The 26322-nt window shown below is 39.0% G+C and overlaps 1 protein-coding gene across 4 annotated transcripts in view; it reads left to right on the forward strand.

Moving 5' to 3' along the window:
• The window catches only part of U2SURP (U2 snRNP associated SURP domain containing), a 42793-nt gene extending 23384 nt beyond the window's left edge, over positions 1-19409 (forward strand). For all 4 annotated transcript variants that reach the window (XM_017822353.1, XM_017822354.1, XM_017822355.1 and 1 more), the window contains 12 exons: positions 231-393; positions 891-970; positions 2001-2088; positions 3649-3771; positions 4617-4773; positions 5098-5193; positions 5737-5803; positions 6756-6918; positions 14561-14671; positions 16645-16763; positions 17537-17713; positions 18893-19409. In XM_017822353.1, coding sequence (XP_017677842.1) covers positions 231-393; positions 891-970; positions 2001-2088; positions 3649-3771; positions 4617-4773; positions 5098-5193; positions 5737-5803; positions 6756-6918; positions 14561-14671; positions 16645-16763; positions 17537-17713; positions 18893-19031 — 1483 coding nt within the window. In that variant the 3' untranslated portion in view covers positions 19032-19409. The remainder of the gene's footprint in view (positions 1-230; positions 394-890; positions 971-2000; positions 2089-3648; positions 3772-4616; positions 4774-5097; positions 5194-5736; positions 5804-6755; positions 6919-14560; positions 14672-16644; positions 16764-17536; positions 17714-18892) is intronic.
• The last annotated feature ends 6913 nt before the right edge of the window (positions 19410-26322 follow it).

Raw genomic sequence — 26322 nt, forward strand, 5'->3', positions numbered from 1 at the left:
TTTTCCTTGATTTCTCTATGTAGTCAAGACTTGAGTGGGAATTTTTTGCACTTTATGTAACGTTGATGCATAAATTCATGAGCCACTGAAAGAACTGAGGTAATGGAATATAAAAACATTTAAAATTGCTTTTCTTCTAAAGATGGAAAATTAAAAACCGTCATTAAATGAAAATTCCCAAAAGTACCTTGAACTTTATATTGAAAGTATTAAAATTCCTGCTATTTCAGACAGAGGGACAAACTAGAGGAAATTCTCCGGGGATTAACCCCTCGGAAGAATGATATTGGTGATGCAATGGTTTTCTGTCTAAATAATGCGGAAGCTGCTGAAGAAATTGTTGACTGCATCACAGAATCACTGTCCATTCTCAAGACTCCTCTTCCTAAGAAGGTGTGTAGATTTTCTACATTCTTGTTTTTTGGGGGGAAGAGCTCACTTAGCAGCATGAGCATGTAATTTGTAAGCATTATTTCATGAGTTTCAGATAATGTTGAGGTTTGGTACTAAAACGTGGGCTTGGATTTAAATATGCTTTTTTTCCTGGAATTTTGTTACATGTTTTTAATTTTTCTGGGCTTGCTTGTAAACAATGTTCTGCCTTACTGTGAAGTTGAAAACAGCATAATGATCTGTTCAAACAAGGCAGTTAAAATTAGAATGTTGTGATTCCTCCTTTGTAATACTGTGTTAATATGTTAGTTAGTACCCTCAAGCATAACAGGGGGCTAATTTCCTCTTAGCATGTGTATTAATAATATAGCTGTGCTACACTTAGTTCTAATTAGGTACTTCTAGACAGTTAAAGCTGTCTCGTATCCTTTCTGGAAACATGCACATGTTCTCAGGATAATTTAAACTGGAGTTAATTTGAAGGTTCTTTATTGCAGATTGCAAGATTGTATCTGGTGTCAGATGTGTTATACAACTCTTCAGCTAAAGTTGCCAATGCTTCCTACTATAGAAAATTGTAAGTATAATATTTTAGGCGATTGGCAGTTAAAAAAACATTCTTATATTCATCTCTGTATGTACATCTCTGGATAAACGTGGTTGTAGAGAAATTCACACTTTTCTATGATGCTGCTATTACAGACTGATATTATTTATATCTGTTTGCATGAAAATGTATAAGATGTAGCATGTTGGTAATGCCCTATGTAAGGGAGCACTTGCATGGAACTCCATAAAGGTGAGAATAATGCATGTGCCTCTTTACAGAAAGAGCCTGTAGCTAATATTCAAGATGTGGTATAGCAAAGAATTCATGCAAAGAAGTAAAATTTTGAAACAGATTTATTTTTATTAAAGTGTAGGGGTTTCAACTCCCCATGAACTTTGCAGAAGGTATGAGGGTATTATGTACTTAATTTCTAAGGTGCTGAGCAGAATTTAGGAAATATGTCCGAGGGACAGTATCTTTGTCTTACTAGATGTTTGTGTCTACTCCTGGAGTCTCTCAGATGCTATGGCAGCATGATGGGAAATATTCAGCATGTTATGGAACTCCAGAGGTTGCAGTTGATGTTTCCTGTTGCAGTGTGTCTGTGCTGTGCCGGTTTATTTTTTGCACATTGAGAGAAGCTCAAGGGAAGTTAGGCAGCTGTTGCTCACTGTGCTTTCACTGAGAGCCTCACTGAGTAAACTAGAATAGAAACATAACTAAGATTTAAAAAAAAAAATAAAATACAAATTGCATTTTGAGACAATTCTTTCATTGTATTTAAGGTTGTAAAACTCCTTTTATTGTCCTCCAGTCTTTCCAGGGTGTATAAAGAGACTGCAGCAGATGTGAAGATCTCCCTTCACAGTTCTGTTGTTGTCCAAGGTGATTTGATATATAGTAATCATATTTGCTTTATAGTTCAGTTCATGGCTACAGTAGGGATCAGAACCTTGTGCTTTTGAGTCCTGTGTCCCAGGTATTTTCATGAATTATGTATGTCCAGAAAACATATATTACAAAGTTTAACTAAAGAAATGTATATGTTTAATTCTAGTTTTGAAACAAAATTATGTCAGATATTCTCTGATCTCAATGCTACTTACCGTACAATACAAGGCCATTTACAGTCTGAAAATTTCAAGGTATGTATTTCATTGTTATTTACATGACATAGAAGTCATATAGATAGATGTTCCTGCACAAGAGATTGCATACTATGATAAGTGGCTTAGACATCGAGGTTCCTAATTAGGCTTTGAAAAAAAAAAAAAAGAGTTTTCTCTTTTGCAAGGATAACCTTGAAATTAAGGAAGAAAATTAACATCTTTACCTGAAGTGTACAGGTAGATGTACAGTTGTGCAGTTGAGAGGATATCTATCTAATACTTAAATTACAGACAGGGCCTTCTAGCTTTCTTATTATTTTTGGACCACCTCTATTTCAATTTCAAAAATAAACTTGGGTACTCAGTGTGGAAAGAAACTCCTGGACAGAACAGCATAAAGTTACTTTTAAACGTTTTTGTGATAGGCTTTGTTTTTAGATTTCTGATAACCAGTCTGACCATGGGTAGTTGAGAATGATTTTTGAGATAAAGTGCTGTGCTTCTCACGGTTCTCATGCTTGGCCTACCTTTCATTCTCCTGTTTCCAAGATGCCTCTGCACTTCTTTATTCTTCTTTGTTTTTCAATCAGAAGCTTTAAATACAAAGCTGACAGGGTAGTTAGTTTTTTCTATATTAAGGTCTTTAACCTGGTTGTCCTGCTTTCTTTGCTCTCAGTTGCTCTAGATTGAGAATCAATTTCTTAACTGCTATTTTAAAACTATTTGTTAAATTATAAGAGAGGCAGTAGATAACTTTTTTATATCTGCATCTTCAGTTACATCTAATGTTTCAAACTTGAACTGAAACCTGAAACTTCACTTCTACAATAGAATGATTTGGGTTGGAAGGGACCTTAAAGATCTTCTCATTCCAACGCCCCGCCATGGGCAGGGACCCCTTTCACTAGAGCAGGTTGCTCAGAGCCCCAACCAGCCTGGCCTTGAACACTTTCAGGGATGGGACAGCCACAGCTTCTCTGGACAACCTGTTCCAGTGCCTCACCACCTTCACCTGCAAAATTTCTTGCTAATATCTGATCTAAACCTTTCAGTTTAAAGCCATTACCCCTTGTCCTGTCACCATATGCCCTCATAAGAAGTCCCTTTCCAGCTTTCTTGTAGGCCCTTTAGGTGCTGAAGGGGCAGTAAGGTCTCCCCAGAACATTCTCTTCTCCAACATTCAGTAATATGTATAAGCCAATGTTAATTTTAGTTATTTTATTTTATGAAGAGAAAGATTTCTCTTATTTTTAAAGAGAAAGTTTTCTCTTACTTTTAGTAGAGGCACCTGCTTTGAACATTGGGGCAGAATGAAACTTACTGTCAGGAGAGAACTGTGAACAGCTGAAATGGATAATGTAACAGGAATTTAAAGGGAAAATGAAATCCAAGTGAGATTTTATAAAAAGTAGTTCCTGTATATGTATTTTTGTAAAATTACTAGTCTTGCCCAGCATGGTATCACTGTAATATACTTTAGTGTGGAACTACTTAGGAGCAGCTCTGCAATAGTAGGTCTCTGTGGTCTATTTCCCATCACTTAAAATTTCTCAATACAAATTTATTAGCTTTTTTTTTTTTCCCCCTTGCTTCTAGCAACGGGTAATGACATGCTTCCGAGCATGGGAGGACTGGGCAATCTATCCAGAGCCATTTCTGATCAAACTACAGAATATTTTCTTGGGGCTTGTAAACATCATGGAAGATAAAGAAACAGAGGTGAGTGAGCTCAGTGGTGATGCTTGGGGGTGGTGGGGAAAAGATGTGTAAATATAAAGCAGGGCTAGCAAGGGTTATTTTACTGTCTCTTTTAGGGTGAGTAAACCGTTCCTTCCTCCAGGTCCTTACTCTTAAATACAGGTGTATTCAAATGCAAATATTGTTTAATCTGTTTATGAATTTCTTGCTTGCAGGTTAAGTGCTGTGGTGTAGCTGTATTGTGAAACCATTTCAGAGCAAAGACTAGTGCAGAATGACAGGTATTTCCTTTGTATTGGAAATACTCTGTAATATCTGAATTTTGAGTGGCATTTCAGGCATTGTAACTGTGTGGAAACATGCCTTTCAGAACAGCAGGAGGGACACCCAGTATAACTGGAAGGGTAACTTATTTCCCTTAGCAGAGGAGCAGGGTTAACGTGTGTATATGAAGGGCCTAATAAGTTGAAATATGTAGCTGTGTTCATAATTTGTGTGTATTCCTGCTAAAGAGTTGATTTCTGTCAGTTTTTCATTTTACTGAATCCTTCATATCTAGTAAGTATAATTTGTCTAATTGGCTCATTTTGAGCTAAACCCCCATTTAACATCTTTCCTTTTGAATATAGGTATTGCAAAGCTTCCAGTACATTGTGGACAAATTCCAAGTTCCTGCCTATAATTTTTAAAAGAGGATATTGTTGTATTATTTCCTCTACAATAAACTTGTTAGCAAAAATTGTTAAAGTTGAGGTTTTGGTATTTTTAAAAGTACTTTTCTTAAAAGGAATGATTTGATAATTGGAGAACTGAAGAAAAGCAATGTAGATTTGCACTTGAAATAATTAATTACTGTTTGCTTTCAGGAAGTACCGGATGACCTTGATGGTGCTCCCATTGAGGAAGAGCTTGATGGTGCTCCACTAGAAGATGTGGATGGAATTCCTATTGATGCTGCTCCTATTGATGATCTGGATGGAGTCCCAATTAAATCGCTGGATGATGATCTTGATGGAGTTCCTTGTACGGAATGTTTCAACTTTACTTTCAATTTGAATCTTCAGTCTTTGATCTTTTTTTCCTGAGTAGTTTTTCCAAATACAACCATGAATTGATGTGGCATGTAGCTTTGTGAGATGTTGAACTGATTAACTTCAGTTTGCCCTCCTGCTTTAAGTTCATAATTGCTTCAGAATACACATCGGGTTCCAAACCCTGGTTTCTTTTCTTTGCAACTAATAAGATGGTATCTGTTTCAGTATTTCATTCTGATTGTTATCTTAGTGTGTTTTGGTTTCAGCTTTTGATAAGCTTTGGAAATTATTTTTCTGTGTCTTGCTCCAACAGTGGATACAACTGAAGACTCAAAAAAGAATGAGCCTATATTTAAAGTTGCCCCTTCAAAGTGGGAAGCAGTGGATGAATCAGAACTGGAAGCTCAAGGTTAGTTTTGATTACTTTTCTAAGTAAACTGAAAGCATAATGTCACCTATGTAATGATTATTTTCAGCTTTTCTGTGCAAACACAGTAAAATTTTTAGCTGTAACTTGTTCATGGAAGCTTTAACCAAAAAAGGGAGATACTGTTTTCTGTTTTGGTTGTTTTACTTCAATAACCTACCAACCTTTAAAAATAATTTCCAGTTCATTAAGAATAAATATTGAAAGCAAAAAAAAATCTGGATATGTGGTTGGCAGTCTTTTCACATCTTGATTTGGAAGATAATATTTTACAAGCTGACAAATACTTGTCTGCTTTTAAAGGATTTACCAAAACGTGATATGCATTGTAAGTGAATAGCTCTGTGAATAGTAAATGTTCTGCTACTGGGCTGGTTTGAGTATTTTTTGTGAAATAGAAAGTCTGTATTAAGTGCATTAAGTAAATTTTACCACATTGTAGTTCTTATTATGTCTACAAATACTAATTTTCTGATTAATTGGTGGGGGTTTTTGTTGTTAAAATTATCTTACTGTCTCTTCTAGCTGTTACTACTTCGAAGTGGGAGCTTTTTGATCAACATGAAGAATCTGAGGAGGAGGAAATTCAAAAGTAAATACTTCTTCATTCTGATGAAAACATACTCATTTTATGAATTGAGTGTCTTTGGAACTCTCTGTAAGATAGATATGTATTGCAAGAGCAGAACAAACATGAAATTTTTAAAGTAGGAAAATAAGATGGAGAGGGATCAGGGTTTTAGTGCAGCGTGCTTTCAGCCCCCATAATTTTTTTCTAACATGATAATTTACACCTTTTGGTGGAGTTGTTAACTATAATCTTTAAATTGATGCTGATTTGATAATTTAATATCAAATGGCAAGAGCTAAGGCAGTAGTGTGGAAATCTTGTTATTAGGTGTATAGGAATGTATCTAAACGTCTGCTTTTTGCTTTTGAGACAAATGCAGTGAATAATATTCTGAGGTATATGTATGTTGGATGCTGGTAGGATCCTGCCAACAGAAGCTGGGTTTGAGTAGTCTTTTACTTTGCTCTTCAGGCAACTGAGAGCATCTGTTAGTGCTGCAAAAACCTGCCTGCATTGTGTGTAGTCCTGCAGCACTCTAGTGGCCAGTCTGGGAATATCATTTTGGGTATCTGCCGTGTCCCAGGTTTATCTCCCAAAAGCAAAAGTGTTGCAGTTTTTTTTCTTTTATTAAACTTACTATACCTGAAGAGCACAATTACAGCACTTTAAGAGATTTTGTGGAGGCAGTGGGTTTGTTTTGTAGCTGAGGTAGGTACGTATTTGATGACCATGAATTTCCTGAATTCTTCTGCATGCTGAGAGCAGTGTACATTATAAAAACTAACAATTTAATTAAAATACTGAATCTAGCAGATAGAGACTGATTTGTAGCTGCAGACTTTTTACATAACTTAATCTTACTTAAGAGATTTCAAAACTAGTAACTAATCATAGAAACTATGTAGGAGAAATAGTAAATTTTATATATACTTAGTTATCTGTTACATCTCAATTCTGTATGTTTCCTATAAAGTCAAGAAGAAGAAAGTGAAGATGAGGAAGACACTCAGAGTTCTAAGTCAGAAGAGCAACACATGTATTCCAATCCTATTAAAGAAGAAATGCCTGAATCCAAGTCATCGGTCAAATACTCGGAAATGAGTGAAGAGAAGCGTGCCAAACTCCGAGAGATAGAGGTGAGCAGGTGGTGTTCTGTGCCACCCTTCTGGACCTTTCCAATCCTTACCCCACCCTGAGTTCTCTACATATGATAGGGGGTTATTTTAATTGAAATAATCATGGTCTGTTATATAGTGGTTCTTTTTTTCAGTCCAGTGTATTTTTGTACAGGTGTATTCATTCACAGCCTTGCCTTGCTTGGTTTTGACTTTCAGAATAACATGGGAAAAAATTGAAAAATCGAGTCAGGGGATATTGCATATTGAGAATTACTGTTCCTTTTCAGTGTCCTGTTTCAGTAACACCAGTAGCCTTAGATTGCTTGGTCCCTGTACACTTTCCTCCTCTTGGCAAATGGGAGTGACTTTTGGATGTGGCCTTAGTCCTATACCTTTCTCATTCTTTCTGTTTCTTGCCTCCAGGTGTCTGTATTTTATTGCATTTAAAAGTGTTTCTTTTCACTGTGTCAGCCATGAAACAAAGAAGTAGATGCAACTAACCCAGGTAGTCCTGGAAATGTGGTACTTCAGTTGAAGGCCTGTATGCTGTTTGTAGGGCTCACTGGCTCTTCTCTCTTTCTCCAAGCATAGGTGTCAGTGTAGCACAGGTTGTTGTGGCTTCGTGCTGGTTTCTGAGCTCGTGTTTTACTGAGAATGGAACTAGAACGGGAATTTAGCACGACCCTTGTTTGGCAGTGAAGCCCTTCTGCCAGACAAAAAACAAAAGCAGTTTAAAACTGTATGTGGCTTTCCTGCTTGTACTCTCTATTCAGTGTAGCCTGGGGTTTAATACTGAAATTCTTGTACCTTCTGCTCAGTGCATTTAAATGATATTAAGAAGCTGCTAAACTACTGATTGCAGTTATAGCATCTCCAAGTGGCAGGTTACAACTTGGGTAATGTTTTGAAGGTGGAATTGTGGCTGCCGACCTGTTTATGCTATAACGTGCTAGTTAGTTGAAATCAGACATTAGGAAAGCCTTGTAATATTATATTAAGATGCTCAGGCAGTAATATTTTAAAATGTCACAACTATTGTTTCTCTCAAATATGTCTCTGTTTAATAATTCAGATTTTGGAATTAATAGACTATAACTAAGCACTTAGAAATCTCTTGCTTTGCGTAGCAGTTGGAAAGTTTGTGATCTGTAGCCATACTAAGTTAGTAAAGTCTGCATTTGAGAAAAGCTGAATGGGATTTACGTCTGACCTGACTCATGGTGGCAGTATTTTTGTAGAAAATACATGTTAGACTAATGAAAGTACAAGTGAAACTAATTTTCACGTTGCTGTAATATTGATCGTAGCAGTTATGGAAAGGGCTCCTCTCAGATTGTGTATCTGTTTTAGAGATGTTATCGTGGCACTTGTGGAGGCAGTTTAGGAAGTGATTTACTTTAACCGTTGGCAGTTTTACACTGCTTGAGTGATTTAAGTTCTTTCCTCAATGTATCCTCTCAGGAACAGTTTTAGGTGGCAAATACTTGAGGTTTTCAAGCACAGGTTTGCATTTAATTTTTTTTGGTAAGTAAATTACCATCTTGGTGTCAGACTTTCAGAATTGCCAGGAAAGTAGAGTAGAGCAATTCTTTTTCATTTTCAGAACATTTCAGACACTATGTAGGAGTACTTAAAATTTCTCCTCAAGTTTGTCATTGGCAGGAAAGTACTCCTTGTACTACTTTAAAGCATTCACACTCAAAGTTTCTTCTTAGTATGTACCCAATCCCTGCCAAAACCCACATCCATTATTAAATTTGAGGGAAGGAACTGAGTAAAAACAGCCAATTACCAGCTTTAACAGTTATGCCATCTAATAAAAACTGTAAAAAATGTGTACAATATTTGGCAAAAAAATTGGCAGTCTGATTCTCTAACAGTCCTACACAGTGACTACCAGGGAAGCTGAAACAGATTTTTTTCATGCAGTTTTTGGAAATTCATGGATACAAACAAGAATTCTTCCTCTTGGCACAGTCAGTAAATTAAGCTTGTCAGCCGGGAGGGGAAAGTGCAGTAAGAAACAAACTTTGGCCGCAGCAATCAGAGGGGGCAAGTTAGTAACCTTTTGTTTGCCTTCCCTGCTACCCCTCTTAATCCTTCCGAAGTGTGAATTCTTTCCAGAACTTAGCAAGAGCAGAGGCTTTCCTATAACACCAAAGAACAGTGATTTCTCACCTGCTTTAAGTGTGGAAAGATTGGCACTTTACAGCGTTTACAACTCAAATTTCAAAATGGTCTTTACAGTGCTGTATAGGTGTGTGTCTTTCTTCCCCCATCCTGTGACATATAAAAGAAAGGTGTATTCCTCTTTGTAAAGAGACCTCAGTGCTGTGAAGTGGTAGAAAAATGGGAATTTTCTTGTTTAAATTGGTCATTTTGTTTCCTCAGAGTGGTCAGAAACTCAGACAAAATAAAGCAGCATTGTCCTCCTTGGACCTTTCTCTAAGGTACTTTACTTCTGTCTCCACCTTGCTGCACAGGATTTTATAATCCTACTCCAAACAGAAAACACAGCACAGGGTTCACCTGCAGCAGGAGGCAGGCTCTTCACAAATCCAGACATAGCCATGCTTCCAGAAGGGTCAAACAGGTCCTCTTTAGTAGCTGCCTTTACTCACCTTTGTGTTGGCCACCTGAGACCTCAAAGTAGCATTTGACTGAGGTAGAAAACTAATGGTCTTGAGTCATCCTGTTCATCCTTTCTGCTGGGAACCACTGAGCTCTGGGAGCTGCAGGGAGGATCCTGTTACACCATCCTGTGTCTGTGCTCTGTCAGTGCCCCCTGCCCAGTGCTCAGAGATGTTCCACACCAAACACCCCCCGCCCCAAATGTGTCATGGTATTTGAGGTCCAATTTATTTTTCTACCAAGAGCCAAAGAGCCAAAGTGGATGTCACAAGGGAAAGGTGGCTGCCTTTGTCAAGAAACTGAAGCTCCGTACACTTTCCATTATTTCTTTCTCTGGATTATGGTGCTTAGTGTGAAGAATACTCAACTTCTGTGTATTTGTTTATCAGATCATAGGAGCTGTGTGAGGCTTGTAATCATCACTAGAACAGTATAACCCTTTGGTCTGTGGAGGTTTCTGTACCTGGTTCATTTGAGGCTACTGCAAAATGACAAAAAGATACCCTATTAAATATCTTAATGATTTAATAATAACAGATGAGACAAATTGGCTCTTGCTTAACTGATAGTTTTGCTATTTATAGCAGTTGTTCTTAAAAGATGATGACTATTCAGAAGATTTTGGTCTATTTTAAATCTTTGAATGTATTTCTATTTTTCACAAAGCCAGGAATTGCTTGGCTCCAAGACACTTGGCAACCTGTGATTGTGACTGAGCATGCCAGAGGGCTGTTATAGCAGAGGAGGTATTTCACATGTGTACATCAGTATATCTGTCATCTGTTGTTGATAATACTGTAGCTGCAGAAATTCCACTGTTCGTAGACTTGCTGGAAAAACCAAGCTTTCAAAGAAATATTTTTCTCTGCTCCTGCAAAGTCTAGGACTTGTGACAGCCATTGCTGGGGCAAGGCTGTTCTAAGGAAAATCAAAACACTTTGGTCTGCTTGGATGTCTGTCCTGTCTGTAATTAGTCTACATTTGAGTGCAACTTCTTATCAAGTAGAAATTCCTGTCTATCATAAAGTATCTGATGATTAACTTCCTAGTTCATGCTAATATGCAGTATGCAGCTAATTGACCTTGAACTAGTTATTTTGAACCTGGCCCCATCAGGTCTGAGGCTGTGTAACTGTGGAGTGACCTTTTGTGGAAAAGACCCTGTGTATGGGCTCAGACAGTATCAGCAGCAGATTAGAAAACCAAGAATAGTTTTTGAAAGCATATTAGTTTTAAGTAAGGAAACATCACACCTGTTGCTGTGAAAGTACACAAAGCAGAGCTTCAGTTTGCAGCAGTCTGTGGTTTCCCTGGGCCGTGGCAGCAAGGTGTCACCCTTTCCTTTAGCTTGCTTGCTTCCTGGGTGGGCTGTAATCAAGGCCTCACCTTCCAGGAATGCCTGAACCTTTTAAACTCTCCTCAAATGAGTTAGAGGAGAGAGGGGAGAAGTTTCAAGATGAGAACCAATAGAGAAGAGTCATGTTGAGGAACTGTTTATCTGGAGCTTATGAGGGACCTCCTCCCATTAGTAGGAAATGTGATCCCTGCATGGGAGTATTTGGTAGTGGTTGCTCACAGGGACTTCATGGATATATGACACTTGTGCATTGCAGTCTCTGAAGACTATAAACTGCTGTGGGAGGCTGCTCTGTCTAAGGAATTAGTACTGAAAAGTTTTGGCAGAGTTTTGAAAAATTTTCCCCTTCCATTTTATCCTGCTGACTTTGGAGAGAGTCCAGATAAAAGTCAATGTATTTATTCCTAAGGATGAACAGGCTTAACAGTTCCTGTCTGTTGGACAAGAATAGTTAAAGAATAGCCAGTGCAATGAGAATATATTAGTTCTTTCTAAATGCAGGTTTACAAAGTGAAATGCTTACAAAATTCATTGATTAGATGAATTGGGAGATTTAAGCCTAAGTATTAAGGATCTCGTTCTCCTGGGGGAGTATCTGAAACTGTGTGATAGGAATAAGAGCATCATGTCCTCTGCAGGAAAAGAGTGTAAGAAGGTTGTTCACTCTGGCCAGGGTACAATGAATAGTGAAATAGTGAAAGGAGGTAACCAAGTGTCTAAGTTCATATAGTAATTCTGGGTGCAGTTCTTTAGAGAATTCTGTGGATTTTGGGACCTAAGTAATTCCTTTGAAAACACAGTCACAGTGGCGATGTGTTAGAGACAATAACAAAAGGCTCTATACATGAAGGTGTAGAATGAGCTGATCTATTTGACTGCTCACCTCTGGGTGAGGGAACATCCTGATCCTGTGAACTCTGGCACTTGCTCATTCTTCCCCTGACCCAATACATCTCACTACTGGAGGGAAGATTGAAGCCAGGGGTAAGGGTGGGCTTCTGCTGGGATAGTGAATTGATCTGGTCTATGGAAAACTCAGCCAAGCACTGCAGCTGCTGCAAGGGCAGGGTGGAAGGGAAACCCTGAGCTTGGAGTGCAGGAATGGAGAAGGAAGGTGGAAGAGCCTGACCTTTCTTTAGTGAGCTGTTGATACCATCTCAGCATTTTGGAACACTGAGTCGCCTTTTCCAGGGGATGTGCTCGAGCTGATTTCCTGTGCCCACAGCATCTTTCTGAAAGGAGTCAGTTTACAGTTTAAAGGGAGATACAGCAAGTGTGTGGAGGAGAGATCCATTGATGGTGGGTCTGTAACAGACCACAGCTGTCTCAGGAAACCATATGATCTCACCATAGTTGGAATCTGGGGAGGTGTTGAGTGAGTACTCACTGTAGTATAGGCTTTTCCTATGTTCTCTCTTCCTCTGTGCACCTGCCAATGACCACCTTCAGCCTGCCCCCTCCACCACAGTGACTGGAGAAGTTACATGCAAATAGTTCCTTTTGCCTTTCAGAATGTCATGCCAGCAGTGGGTTGTGTGCTATGCATGGCAGCATTTTTTTGGGTCCAGTTTAGCTTATTAAATCAAATAAAACCTCTTGTTTGGACACCTCGTTTATTTTCATCTCAGGTTAGTTTTGGGTATAGACTTAGGCTTCCTTGCTTTCAAAATATGGTTAAACAGTGTCACAGCTTTGTTGGCTAAATATGTAAAGGAATAAAATCTTATGAGGATGGGGTTTTTGTGGGCTTTTGCTGGTTTGGTTTTTTTGTTTGTTTTGTGTTTTAAATTATCTGGGTGATTTTCTTGGGGAAACAAAGTTCAGGTGCTATGGGCATGTTCATACCACGACAGCCCAAGAGGCTTTCTGGATCAGCTGAGCCTCCTCTGTGCTCCTGTTCAGTACTGATGACCTTGGGTGTACATGGTGGCAGGGAATGCAATCCTCGCTTCTTACCAGAACAGGGGGTACATGGGGACACTGAGTAGATGGTTCCAAAAGGTTTTCCTGCCTCTGAAATTTGTGAATTTGAAGGGGACAAGAAGAAAAAATGCCTTTATGGAAGGTGGTATGTGACAAATGGTGGTGTCAGTTTTCCGTTGGCTGCTGACAGTTTATTTGGCTGAATTGTAAGGAAAAATGCTCAAGGGCAGGTAGAGCCTGCTCTGGGAGGGAGGGAAGGAAACAGAACAGTTGACAGAAATTTACTGTGGTATCAGATAACAGTGGTGGTGGGTTTTTGTCTTTAATTTTTTCCCCCAAAGTGAGTTGCTCCATTATATTTGAGACTAAAATGAAAAAGGTGTTTCTGGCATAAGCTCTGTAGCTGAAGGGGAAGGGGATCTTGCTTAAAATAGTGTTATCCTTGCTTGGGTTTTATGCTTCTTAACATATTTGTTCTTGTGATTAGTTTGTTTTTTGTGATACCTTTCTGTCAGTAATTGGAAGGGCTGATTGGAATATATGGTATCCAGTCTGGCCTGCTATTTTTGAGAGGGAAATAAAAACCTTTGGGGTTTGATTTTGTGCTTACTTCATATTAGGAAATAGAGAATAAGATCCTTTCAGATAATCAAAATGGACACAATTGCAAAGTCTTTTCCTTTGTGTGTTTTCAGTGTGGAAAAATTAAATGTTTCTAAAGAGAAACCAATTCTGTGTGTTCACTAAAAATAAAACCTTGAGCACTGGAAAAATCTACTCATATATAACTCTGCAGGTCAGTATTGAAACAGAAAATGCAAGAGGGTCAGAGCATAAGCATTTGGAAGAGGGCTGACAAATACAACCTGACTTATTACCAAGTTCCTCCCCATCCACCCCCAAAAGAGACAGCTTCTCCAAAAAAATTGAAGGATTGTTTGTACAAGGACATGTCACTAGGAATGAAGGATTGACAAGAGATGTGAGTGAAGTTTCATGATGTGAATCAACTTGGAGAAAGGTTTTAGTGCATCTAGACCAAAAGAAAAACCCAAACCAAAAAAACCCCAAACCCTGAAAACAACACAGGGAAAAAATCTGACATTTACTTAACTTTGTGACTCTGCTGGGATACTGCAGTAAATTTAGTGTTACATTTAGCAGCACTTTTGTGAACTGAATTTTGTTGCTAAGCTTGACAGCACATGAAAGAGTACTATGTTAGTAAAAATCAGTTCTTTCAAATCAGCCACTCTGTGCAAATAGCCCTGAAGAGATGTGTTTGTTTTATGTCCTAATTATGTCAGTCATTTGATTTTAGTATTTAGGGTTAAATGGAAAAAAAAACCAATTTCTGAAGGGAACCTTGGAGTAGACAAGAGAAGTTGAAAGAATTCATTGACACCTGCAGGAAATGATTTCATTTTGAAAGCAAAAAATCAGATAATGACCAAAGAAATACAAGGGTGCAGTGTTCTAACGGTGGGGACAGAATGTAGTAGAATAACAGAAAAAAATCCCTCTATTTTTAGTTTTTTCCACGTCTGTGAACAACTGCAGGTGCCTGCGGATAAGTGTGGGGTTTTGTTACTTTGATCCAGTTCAAATAAATTTAGTATCTCTGTGCACAAGCTTGTATAGAAAGAATGAAGAACACAGATTATAAATCATGGAAATTTCATTTTCAGCCACCTGCCTAACTGGATAATAATAAGCCCAATAACCTAATGGTCAGTATTATTTTCACAGCTTAAGGTGATGAAGTTTCAGGATGAGTTAGAGTCTGGGAAAAGACCCAAGAAACCAGGCCAGAGTTTTCAGGAACAGGTTGAACACTATAGAGACAAGCTGCTCCAGAGGGTAAGAACTGTTCTTTATGTTTGGTTCTGATTCTGTGATAGGCTTTTATTGAGTTTATCAAATGTAAGGTGGCATTAAGTATAATAACACATGGTTCTTGTTAAAATACTACTGTAATGTCAAACTGCATGTTTAAGTCCAAGTGCTTTCTGCAGAATACATATAATCTCCCTTTTTTAATCAAAATACTGTAGTATTTCACACGGTACAGTTGGGTATCATAGAATGTGTAGAAACCTTAGAGATCACTTCTAGATCTACTGCATGAAGGAAACTGAGATGTGGGAAAGGAAAGGGAGAGCTGTCCATTAAAGATGTTCATCAGACTTTCCATTTTACTTTTAATAATTGGTCTGTTGTGCTAAAGGCTTCCCAAGGAAGAGAAAGAATAGTATTAAGTACACCATGTGTGTTTCTGATTCTCCAGTGTCTAAGTTTCCTGGACAATTCCAGCTCATACATTCATCCAAATGTGACTGGTTCTAATAGTAGTCCTCTCTGGACTATGAAGTCACAGTGGCTTTAAAAATGATCATCATATATAAGATATCATGTGATCTCAAATCACTGAAACACAACAAAAGAACACAGAACCTCTTTGGACAGTGTGTTTAGTGAGGGAGGGTAAGGGACAGTGGCTTTCACAGCCTGACAGATCAGAGATGACATAGATACCCCTGCAGTTTCTTGGAAGCTAAGTACAAATAAGCAGTTTCCACCAAGTGTTTGTCGCTCGTTATTTGCATTATTTGGGGTTCAATATCTGACTAATTCACTAAAGCAATTTTCAATAGTACCTTGAAGAAGGAGACTTGTAAAAATTAGGCAAGCTGATCCCTGAAGGAGATGTATACCTTGGAGGTTGATACTAGCAGTTAAGACTTTAATTTTTATAAGTATTTTCCTTTTAAATGTAGTTGTATCTTAAAGCTTTCGACTTCCTCAGTATTTTCTGTAAAAAAATGATTTATACAGTAAGCACAGAATTTTTAGTGAGACAGTAGCTTAAACAAGCAGAAATTGTAATCCTGATAAATTTTTAGATGCCTTGTGTTGAAGTAGTTCAGCCAGCTAACAATATTGCAGATTTTTAATAATTACCTCTTTCACTTTCAATTATGAAGGTAATATATAGTTAAGAAATATTTAATGATAATCATAATAGTTCTTTAAAACAGTAATAACCCTGTTGTTAAGAGAATAACTTTCTTTTGCTTTAATGCCCTAATAAAGTTAGTTTTTATAACAGTAATGTAATACTGGTTCTTCTGTGTAAAGAAAATGTGAGAGTAGATGAGTGTAGCTGTTCTGGTATTTCCTGCACTTGTGTTATTTCCTCTCCCTCTACTGTTTTTTGTTTGTTTGGTTGGGTTTTTTTCTTTCTTTTTTTTTTTCCCTCCCTCCTTTCTTTCACTTAGCTAAATCACCCCTTCTTTATCTTCTTAATGGAGTATGCAGGGAATATCTGTTTATTTTTTGCCATGGAAGGCATTTTTTTTAATGCTGATACTTAAAAACACATCTCTCGATATCTGTGTTCAGACTTGCTGATGGTTTAGGTTTATTTTTCTATAGTTAATTTTCTATTTGTGACAGATGAGGTGTACTCAGGGTATGTATTTTCTTACAAAATGGACCTATTGATACATAGAAATGGACTTACAGTTGTTTTTGACAGCTCTAACATTTCCCTGAAATTTGTAAAATTCAGGAATGTTCATTTCTAATTAGATACTCAGATTTTCTCACACAGGGTGACATCTTTCACGTTTTTGTTAGTGTTTGTGTTCCAGTGAATGTTTGTGCTGTGTCCAAAGCAGGAGGAAAGGTTGGAAGATCAGGGATGGTGTGACCGTTAGTTCAGGTCATGTGCTGTGTTCCCTCAGTGCTTTTGTGCTGTTTGTGATCAGCTTGGTTGCCTTTAATAATGAGTCACACCTCATCTGAAATCACGAATGCTTCTAATAATTTAGGAAAAAGAAAAAGAGATGGAAAGAGAACGGGACAGAGACAAAAAGGACAAGGAAAAGTCTGAGACCAGGTCCAAGGATAAGAAGGAAAAGGAGGAATGTACACCCACACGAAAAGAGAGGTATGGCTTTCCTTGGAATAAAATGGATGAGAGGAAAAACCTCACAGTGTCTTTGTATGCAGTGGTGCCCTTGACATTACATTGTATCATGTGTGTTATTTTAAAAGAAAACCACAAAAGCACCCAAGCAAAACAACAAACACCCAACAACAATAAACATGCTTTGGCTATTAAAACATGCTTCAAGATTGTAAAGGAATGGTCATTTTTATGCTGCCCCAAGTCAGGTACTGTACCCCTTTGAATGGAGTCCCCTTTTGAAGGAAATGTAAAATGATGACCAGTTGAAAACAGGGTCTGTTAACTCTTGTAGCAGTGAATTGCCTGCAGTGCTTTATAAAGTCAGAAAACTGTCCTGAGGACAGACCACAAGTGAATTGTAGTGGCTTAAATGTTATTCATCTCATAGTGCAAATCCTTCTGAACAGCTGGTTTTGGGGTAGTTGATTGTACACTTTGATCATCTAATACTTGTATAGCCAAACTCTGCCAGAGTTTTAAGTGTAGATACGGTAAAAGGCCCTGCTTTTCAGGAAGCTATGACAGAATGTTTTTACACTTTAAGGTGACTCACAGGCCTTCATTTTTTTTCTTCCGCAAAATCTGTTGCACACGTTGGACTTGATTATTTTTTTTTTTTAATAATAAAACACCGCACTTTATTTGCATAACTGTTATAACATTACATTGGCAAAAGGAAAAGCTGTAGAGAAAGGGATAAATTTTCTTAACCCCCATTTTCCCCTCTGTGTGTGTGGACACCCTGCCCGCAGGAAGAGGCGGCACAGCACGTCCCCCAGCCCGTCCCGCAGCAGCGGCAGCCGCAGAGCCAAATCCCCGTCCCCCAAGTCGGAGCGCTCGGAGCGCTCGGAACGGTCCCACAAAGAGAGCTCCCGGTCCCGGTCATCACACAAAGATTCTCCCAGAGATGTCAGTAAAAAAGGCAAGAGGTAAGCTGGTATCTTCTCTGTTTTGGGAAGCACACAGGTGTGTGTTGGGTGGGGTTTGTGTGTGTGTGTTTTAGCAGAGCACATTTGATACTCAAGTACTTTCTCTCATGATGGTTTTGTTTAATTGTTTAGTGATCATTTTGAGAAATACTGCTTTAAACCACAGCACCTTGCTGCTTTCTCAGCTTTTTATTTTCAAAGGACAAGTCTTCTGTAGCCCTAATAAAATTTCTGTACTCCTACTATAAAACCACTTACATTACAGTGAGCATGCAGTCTTTTACACGGAGGAGCTTACATGAAGCTCCTCTCTCCCCTAGTATTTTTTTTAAGGGAAAAAAGTCTACATTAGATACTTCTTACAGGTTTTCTCAACTAGGTATTTCCTAATCTCCAAACTGACACAAATATTTGTCTCTAGTTAATGTTAAACTTGAGGTGAAATTTTACTAATGTATCAATGCTGCTGTAACTTGAAACTTGAAAGTTCAGCTTCCACTTGTTTTAGAGGTGTAGAATATCTTATTGATATAAAATTCCTCAGTCATGCTGAGGAAAATGCCTTTGCTGTTGAGAAAATCATAGTACATATTGACAGTAATCAGATTCTTGTGCTTATATAAGTAAGGAATTCAAATAGAAGTAGAAAAGCATTGGAGGTTTTTCATGAGAGTTAATACAATGGTCATTCAATTTTGATTATATTAGATCAGTGTGTTAGGTTTGAGTTAGATGACAGTAAGTTTATCCAGTGTCTATTCTTTTTCTATGGGGTAACATCACAAACTGAACGTGTTTGATGAGAATCGAAAGTATTTAACTTTCCACACAATTCAACATAATTTTTCATTTCTATATGGACATAGGCTGCCATTATTACAAGAGCCAAGGTAGTTGAGGCATGTGTGGAAAGTTGTGAATTCCTGATGTGGGTTTAAAGGCACGAATTGGTGTTATTTTTCTTGTGGATTCTAAGCACTGTTAAGCTCAAAATATTCTAAAAACTTACAAGGCAAAGATTGCCTTTTTCTCAAAAACAAAATATCATTCTGTTACTTTCCCTTACTAGGGAAAAATATTTTCTACCTTGTTTGGCTCAATAAGTGAATGCCAAATAACTGCAGAAGGAAGATGCTGTTCTCAATTAGTGTTTGACATAAAACCTTATTTTTTTTGCAGGTCACCATCTGGCTCCAGGACACCCAAAAGATCGAGAAGATCACGATCCAGATCCCCTAAAAAGTCAGGGAAAAAATCCAGGTCTCAGTCCCGTTCTCCTCACAGATCTCACAAGAAGTCAAAGAAAAGCAAACACTGACAATGTTAATATTTTTTATGATGCTGTCACTTACTGGAAATGCGGTTTTGTTTTTGTGCCTGAACAGTCTGTTAAAAAACAAAAAAGCATTCCTGATTATTTTTTTTTTTTGTGAATGCACGTGTATACTCATGAGTATCGGCATCTGTAGACCTGTCATTGTTTTATATTGTACAAATATCTTCATTGTGACTATTTCCCAAAAGAAACATTTTTGTGTTTAGAAGTTTCATCAGAAATGTGTGTAACTGATCTGCTGGCAGTAGTGATATTTTGTTTTAGAATGTTGTGACATAGCAGAAATAACTCAAATGTTCCCCTTTTTGTAGCTTTGACAATACGAATTAGATTTCAAATAAAATCTGAACAGAAAATGAAGATGTTGTTTTCTTGCCCCACTGGTGATACAGATCTCTAAGGGAATGCAGAGTTTGTTTGGAAGTACCGTGTATTTCAGACAGACTATGGTGCTTGGACCTTTGAGTGTAGTGCAGTTCCTGTTTTCACTAGTTGGACTATCCAGATAAAAGCACCTTCTGAATCCAGTGGATGGGTTTTCTCTCCTGCTGTGAGATTGTATTCTAAGAGCAGTTGAACAGTCTGGTACTTACTCTGATAAGCTTTACAAGTAAATCTTTGCTTCCTATTTCTCTGTTTTAATTGCAGGGAGTATTTGTAACACCAGAGTAATGTTTTTGTTCGTTTTTCACAAAGGGCCTCTGCAGAGACACCTCCCATGGCTGTGCATGTACAGCACATTCACCACGGCTCAGGAACAGGCCTAGTTCGTGGCACCCATGGGGAACACTGAAAGGACAGCAACCCTGAGGCTCTCTGACTTCCTAGGTATAGATACAATAATTGCAACCTACAGGACACTCTTGTTTGCTAAAACTGATTTTTACTCCAAAAGGACAGCTTTTACATTATTTTATTGAATTTATTCCTCTGTTGCGGAAATACTTCAAAATAGGAAAAATTAATTTTTTATTACATATTTATTAATATTTTGAATCAAGAGGCTGTTTAACTTTTTTTTTTTTTTCATGAGAAAGGCTTTCCCTTCTCCAAACCTGTTGTGTGTGTTAGGCATTGATGTAGCTTTAAATTACTCCACCCTGGTCTCTTGCCATGCAACCTTTCTGTGGGTGGGAGAGGGATGAGGAACGGGGAGGGTTCAGTGTTTATATGTGGAGGTGTGGGGATATTGTAATAAAAACATAAAATTAAAGGGATCTGGCCTCTTGTGAACTGTTTGTAAAAGCAGAAGCTGTGCTTCACTGCAGGCACAGAGTGCTGGATGAGGGCCTGCTCTTACACTGGGGTGTCCACAGGCTTTACATAGAGATTTGTAAATGTGCTGGGGAAAATCTTGCCTTGTACTTGTATATAACTTCATTGCAGCACTTTCAGAAGCAGGATCTGAAAGGTCTTTGGGAAAAAAAAAAATATATTTTCTCTGGTTTTTTTTCTGATGGGAGACATAGTTATAAGATTATATAAATTGTTGCAAATGTGAGAATTAAGTGAGAATTCTCTTTGCTAATGAGAACCTTGAGATGATCTGGAGCACTGAAAATGTGGAGAATGCATGTGTACTGTGAAGACTTTCATAGAATGGGTATTGAATAGATGCACTGATAATGAGAAATTAATACCCTTTTTATTGGTTTGTATTGCATTATAAAGACTGGTTCAGAAATATGCAGAGTTTATTTTTTATATTTTTCTTTCTCCTGTAACATAAGGTGTTTCAGATGCACAGATTTCGGTAGCTAAAATCTGTTAGAAACAGATTTTTTTTTCCTAAATTCTGTGTATTTGCACCTGGCACAGACTAGATGAGGCTTTCTGGAGCAAAACGTAGGTACTAAAATCAGTTGGGAACAGGGAGAATCCTGGCTGCAGTGGGAAGTCAGTCACTTCAGATCCAATTAACTTCTTTATTACTTTCATCTTGTAGCTGTTTATAAGTGGAGGAGTGATAAATGTCAATGTTCTGGGTCAAGTGAGACTAAAGATGGTTTTGCCACAGGAATATTCTATCTGCAGAATCAATTGTATATTTCATTTAATAGCTAAAAACCCTCAGGGTAGAAAATCACTTAGCATTTCAGGTACTTTTCAATAATTAATTTTTATTTCAGCTTTTATAAAATTCTCATCAGTGATTATAAAAGACTTAAGCCAAGTAGCAAGAGAGCTAAAGGAGCACACCCAATAGATTTTATTTGGTAATCACTTTATTATGCAATACCTTTTTTCAGTATCTATTTTCTAAACATTATTCTTGTACTTCTTGTTCTTTGCTTCATATCCTGGGCTCTAGAACAGCTGTTTCTTCACCTAATAGTCTCTTAAGAGCAATTAAGAATCTGTATCCTTAACTGGATGCCTGGTTTTTTGTCCTGTAGAAAAGAGCATCTTTTGATCCTCCTTACTCTGTTGATTTCTTCCTTGCTTTTATAGTTTTGTTTATAGCTTGGCTTTTCCGCAAAGAAGAGCGTGAAGGAGACAGCATCTGGTAACAAATATTTTGTAAAATATGCAAGTTAATATTGAAGACTTAAAATTAGGCTGCTTGTGCAATTTATTTTTTTTTAGGTCATGTTGCAGTGACAAGGTACAGTCACAGTATGCCATTACTATGTGACTTGTGTTCCTGCAGCCTTTTGGGGTGAAATGGTGAACAGGGTAATGTAAATACTGATCCTGGGATTCAGGAAGTAGCATTCAGATGAATCCTTGTGAAATAAAGTTCTGACCTGGGGAGTTGTGGTCCCGGTGGTTTCTGTGGTTGTAGAGGAAGAGAGCCCATTATGCTGTGAGACCCCTCAGTCTGTGAGTGTCCAGCCCTTTGCTTTGGGAAGGGGAGGAGGCCTGAGTGGGTAACAGGCTTCTCTGTCCTCTCCTGCCCTATGGATGATAGGAGAGGTAAATATTCATGCTTTAGTGTTTAGGTTTAGCCAAAGCAGAGGAAGCAAGTTGCTACAGCTGAGTTCTGGTGCGGCTGAGAACCCCCCTGCCACCTGAAAGGCCCATCTTGGAGTGGGGTCACCTTGGAAAAGGGAATATCCATGGTGTGTTCCCAGACATGTGTCTGACATGTTTTGGTGAAGCCTATTACACACTCCAGGACATCCTGATGTTTATGGAAAGGCCTTCTTGGCCCGTGGTTACAGGTACTCTCTTGTGAGCTGAGAGTGTGTCCATAAGCCTTGCTCAGGTTCGGCCCTGACTGTGGGCCCTGTCCCAGTGCAGAAAAGCTGCTTGGGGCATAGAGTCTCCTTCCAACAATTAAAAGTATTTCCTCACCAGTGTTACAGAAGTGTTTGTAGTTGAACTGCCTTTTTTAAACTCTGACTTCCTTTGACTTCTGTGCACACCAGCTGCATATATTTTTTGTGCTATTTGAGGAAGAGTTGGTTTCTGAAGGTCAGTGTCAGGCTGTTTGGGCACTAGGCACATGCAATGTGGTCTTCCCCCACCTCCTCTTTGCAGGCTTTGAGGTGTGAGAATCAACCACTTGGGAGCAATGGTAACAGAATATGTTTTCCAAAGGATCTATTTAGACTAGCAATGATTGCTAATGTGAGTTCACCTGTCCCAGTGACATGAGAGCGACAAGTTTATGTAACATGACTTAAAAGGCAGGATCTTGTGATGACAAAAGCAAGATCAGCCAAAAATGGCAAATCTGTTCTGACCATCTTTGACCACTTCAGGCAGGTTGCTTGTGGGGTTTTCTTCCACAGGCAGGTACAGTGCTTTAGTGGAATTAATGCTTTTAATAAATAAAAATTAGAAGCATGGTTGTATTGCTGCAGATGGATTAGGGTCTGAACTTGGTATCTAATTTTTAGATAGGTGGCTTGCTGTGCTTTCATACAGCTGTGTGAGGAGTTTGGGGAGGGACATTTCCCAGCCATTATGGGTCTACACTGAACACTTAACATAAATTCTCTACAGCTGAGACAGCAGCAGTGGGATAACCTAGATGAGAATTACAGTTATCCTCTCTTAAAATCAGCTGCTCAGCATTATGAGATTTATCAAATTACAAACCTAATATTGACAGTCAAACCCTGAAAATTCTGTCAGAGTTTACTTTTCTGAATAAGGCTGTTGAATTCATGTATTTTATTAAAGAAGCTCATAACAGTATTTTAAAATTTCTTTTTGTTCTCATTGCTGCATGAGCTGTTGCAAGACTTTCAATTCTTTGCTGGTTCATGCCGCTGCTGTAGCTGCTGCTCCTCAGTTCAACCACTCTGGTAAGAATCATAACTAAAATGCTAATTTAATTTTGTCCAAATCTCTCTCCCATGTAGGATGCAGAAGTCATAAACAATTGCATACTATTTTTTCCTCCACCTGCTTCTGTCAGCACAGTCAGTTTTCATGGGTAAGCCTCTGCCATTTGTCACTTCTGATGTCTAATCTTGTGCTGGGATGTTCTATGTATAACTCTGTCATAAGCTGTAAAGTTTTCTGTTTGTGGTTATTTAGAGGGGAAATGGTAGTTTCACATGGCATTTTTTTGTCTTACTTGCTTTTGGGTTTGTATTCTCTGCAGAAATTTTTCCAAATGACACGGCGACAATAAAATTGTCAGTTTGCTGATATCCAGAAATGGTTTTATTTTTATCCTGGAAGAGAGCGATGTTTGTGCCTGTTACGCACGAGCAGTTTCTTGGCCTTATCTGCTCTTCTGCTGGTTGATGCTGGTTCTGCCTGTGCTGTTGAACTGTAGTGGCTGCCGCTGTTCCTCTGTCAACAGTGACCTCTGCGCTCCTCAAACTCATTAATGAGGCATGGGCTGCTCACTGTGTAGTTGTCTGTATAATTCTCTCTTGAACCAAGAAAACTCCCACTCGAAACTGCTGCTCAGATTCAGAGATGATGAGCAGATTTCCAGTACTCACAGTGGTTTGTGGGAACTGCAGGTGAAGGAAACAGAGCCCATGTCGTGCTGTAGTGGGAAGTTGTTGCTGTGCCTGAGCCAGTGTTGCACCTTGGTGCTTATGTGTGGTGCGGGTCCTGTTCCTGCCTTCCCTGTGCCTCTTGTTCTCTTACTTTTCTGTCCTTTCTGCTGCCTTGTTTGACAGTTTTCCTCTTGGAAAGGTAGGGCAGGCACAGGGTGGGCAGGTCCGTGGGATGAAGTGCACGGGAGGCAGGACATGTGGAAGTGGGACCATCTCATGGCAGCAGTGAGCTGTTACCCCGGCTGTGCCTCTCTCCTCTCCTTTTCTCCAACTTGAACCCATCAGTCAAAGTTGAAAGGAGCAAGTACCTCCAAGATAATTTAGGTTCTGCAAGATCTGTGAAAGCCAAAAAAGAGGGAAGAGACCTCAGATACCCCCTCCAAGATGGGAAAGGCTGATGTTGTTAGAGGCCAGAGTATTCCTTTGGGATAGATTACAAGTTCCAGACACTAACAATCTCTACTTGGAGCTCAGAGTTCAGGAACACATGGTATGTTGTGACCTTGCTCTATTTTTACTTTTGTGTGGACTGGGGAACTTCCTGTAGCTGTTTGTCTTAACTACAGACCACCAGTTTTACTCTTCCAAGACCTTGTTAATAAGTTGCCTGCAGGCAAGTGTGGAACCTGTTTCTTGATTCTGCTTCTTGGGCTCTTGAGGCTGGACCTGGGTCTGAGACTTGGGTCATTAGAGCTTGTACATGGTAACTGTGCCCGTGGAGAGGTGAGCACAGAGACAGGGTAAGTGTACGGTCTGTGTAAAGCTCTCAGAAATCTTCCATGGAGAGACTTAACCTAGCAGAATAGCTTAATTCTCTGTGACAAACTGTTCTTGTTATAAAATTTAGCTGACATGGGAAGAGGAGGGTGAGATTCATGCATGCAGTTTGGATTTATGGAAGATGAATAAGCCTGTGCTCAGGATTGAACTTCAGGATCATTACCAGCAATCAGAATCATCACCAAAGTCATCACTGGGAGTCGAAACCAGTTTTCATCTTTTTTTAGCCATGCTAAAAACCACCTCTGATGTTTCAGTAATGATTTAGCCAGACATTTTCACCTGCTAATACTGCCAGAGCAAACACTGCACTGTTGCAAACAGAAACTCAAGAGGCTGGAGATGAATCTTCTCAACTTATTATTGTATAGAGGTTTTCATTACAGCTGATACTGGTCATTTTCATCATAAAATCTGCATCTCTTGGGTTGCTGGTGATTTATTTTTTTCCTGGCATTTTAGGTTATCTTCCCTGTGCTATGGGAAAAGAACCGTCTGCTGATTAACTGGATGGAGAATATTGCCTTGGGCAAACTCTGTAAAAGAATTGGCTGTAAAATTTAAGATGTGAGGCTGGGATTGAATTCTGTCCATTGTGTGAACAGAGGGGCTGTGGATTCTCATCCTCTGTTTTTGCAGAGGGTAATCAGATAACTGAAAAAAAAAGAGAAGAATTTGCAGTAAACCCTGATTTCTAGGCAGTTCTGTTTCACTGGGGAAGCTCATCTTTCATGCCAGCCTGCAGGAAGGTTTCACTGTGGTATGGAGTAGAAATTTAATAATGTTAGAGACAGGGAGTCCCTATTTCTCGAATCCTGAGGATTTTCAAGAGTTAATAGTGAATGATTTATGTTACTCTGTGACTACTCTGAGAGATGCAATGCATTAATTTCAAGAAGTTTCCTAGACAGTCATTTGTAGAACGCTGCATGTTAGTTATGAGAGAAACTGAATTCTCACTCGTTTGTTCAAAGCTCTGTCTGAATTTTTAGAGAAGGATTGGCATCTCTCTCCTTGGGATTTAAATTTGTTCAATCTGTAGTCCAATAAGAGTCAGCTATTTTGCTCCATCATCTGAATGCTCAGATCCAGGGCTGCCTGCTGTCCTTGGGGAGGCAGGAGGTGAGTGAGGCCCCCAGGACCCTGCTGTGCAGCAGGAGGTGTGGGGGGACAGCGGTGCCAGGCAGAGCCCCCCGCACAGGGTTCAGAGATGTTATCCAGGGACAGGGATGTTATCGAGGGACAGGGCTGCACTGAGCAGCTGAGGGGATGTTCCTGGGCACCCCAAACACGGGGGTGGAGTGTGCCAGGACAGTCATCAACCCAGGCCCACGGGTTTGGCTGTAGGGAGTTCAGAGATGCCCTGATGTGCGGGGCTGAGGTAGCTCTTATGTGTGACCCGCTAAAGGTTTTGGAAGCCTTTGGTGTTAAACAGTGTATTGCCTGTTGTTTTAAAGGTACACGGTTATAAAATCTCTTAATTTCCTTTAGAACTTAAACAACAGTTACACAACAGCTAAAAAAAA

This window comes from Lepidothrix coronata, unplaced genomic scaffold (genome assembly GCF_001604755.1).
Source record: "Lepidothrix coronata isolate B3197 unplaced genomic scaffold, Lepidothrix_coronata-1.0 Scaffold97, whole genome shotgun sequence".
Classification (NCBI taxonomy): domain Eukaryota; kingdom Metazoa; phylum Chordata; class Aves; order Passeriformes; family Pipridae; genus Lepidothrix; species Lepidothrix coronata.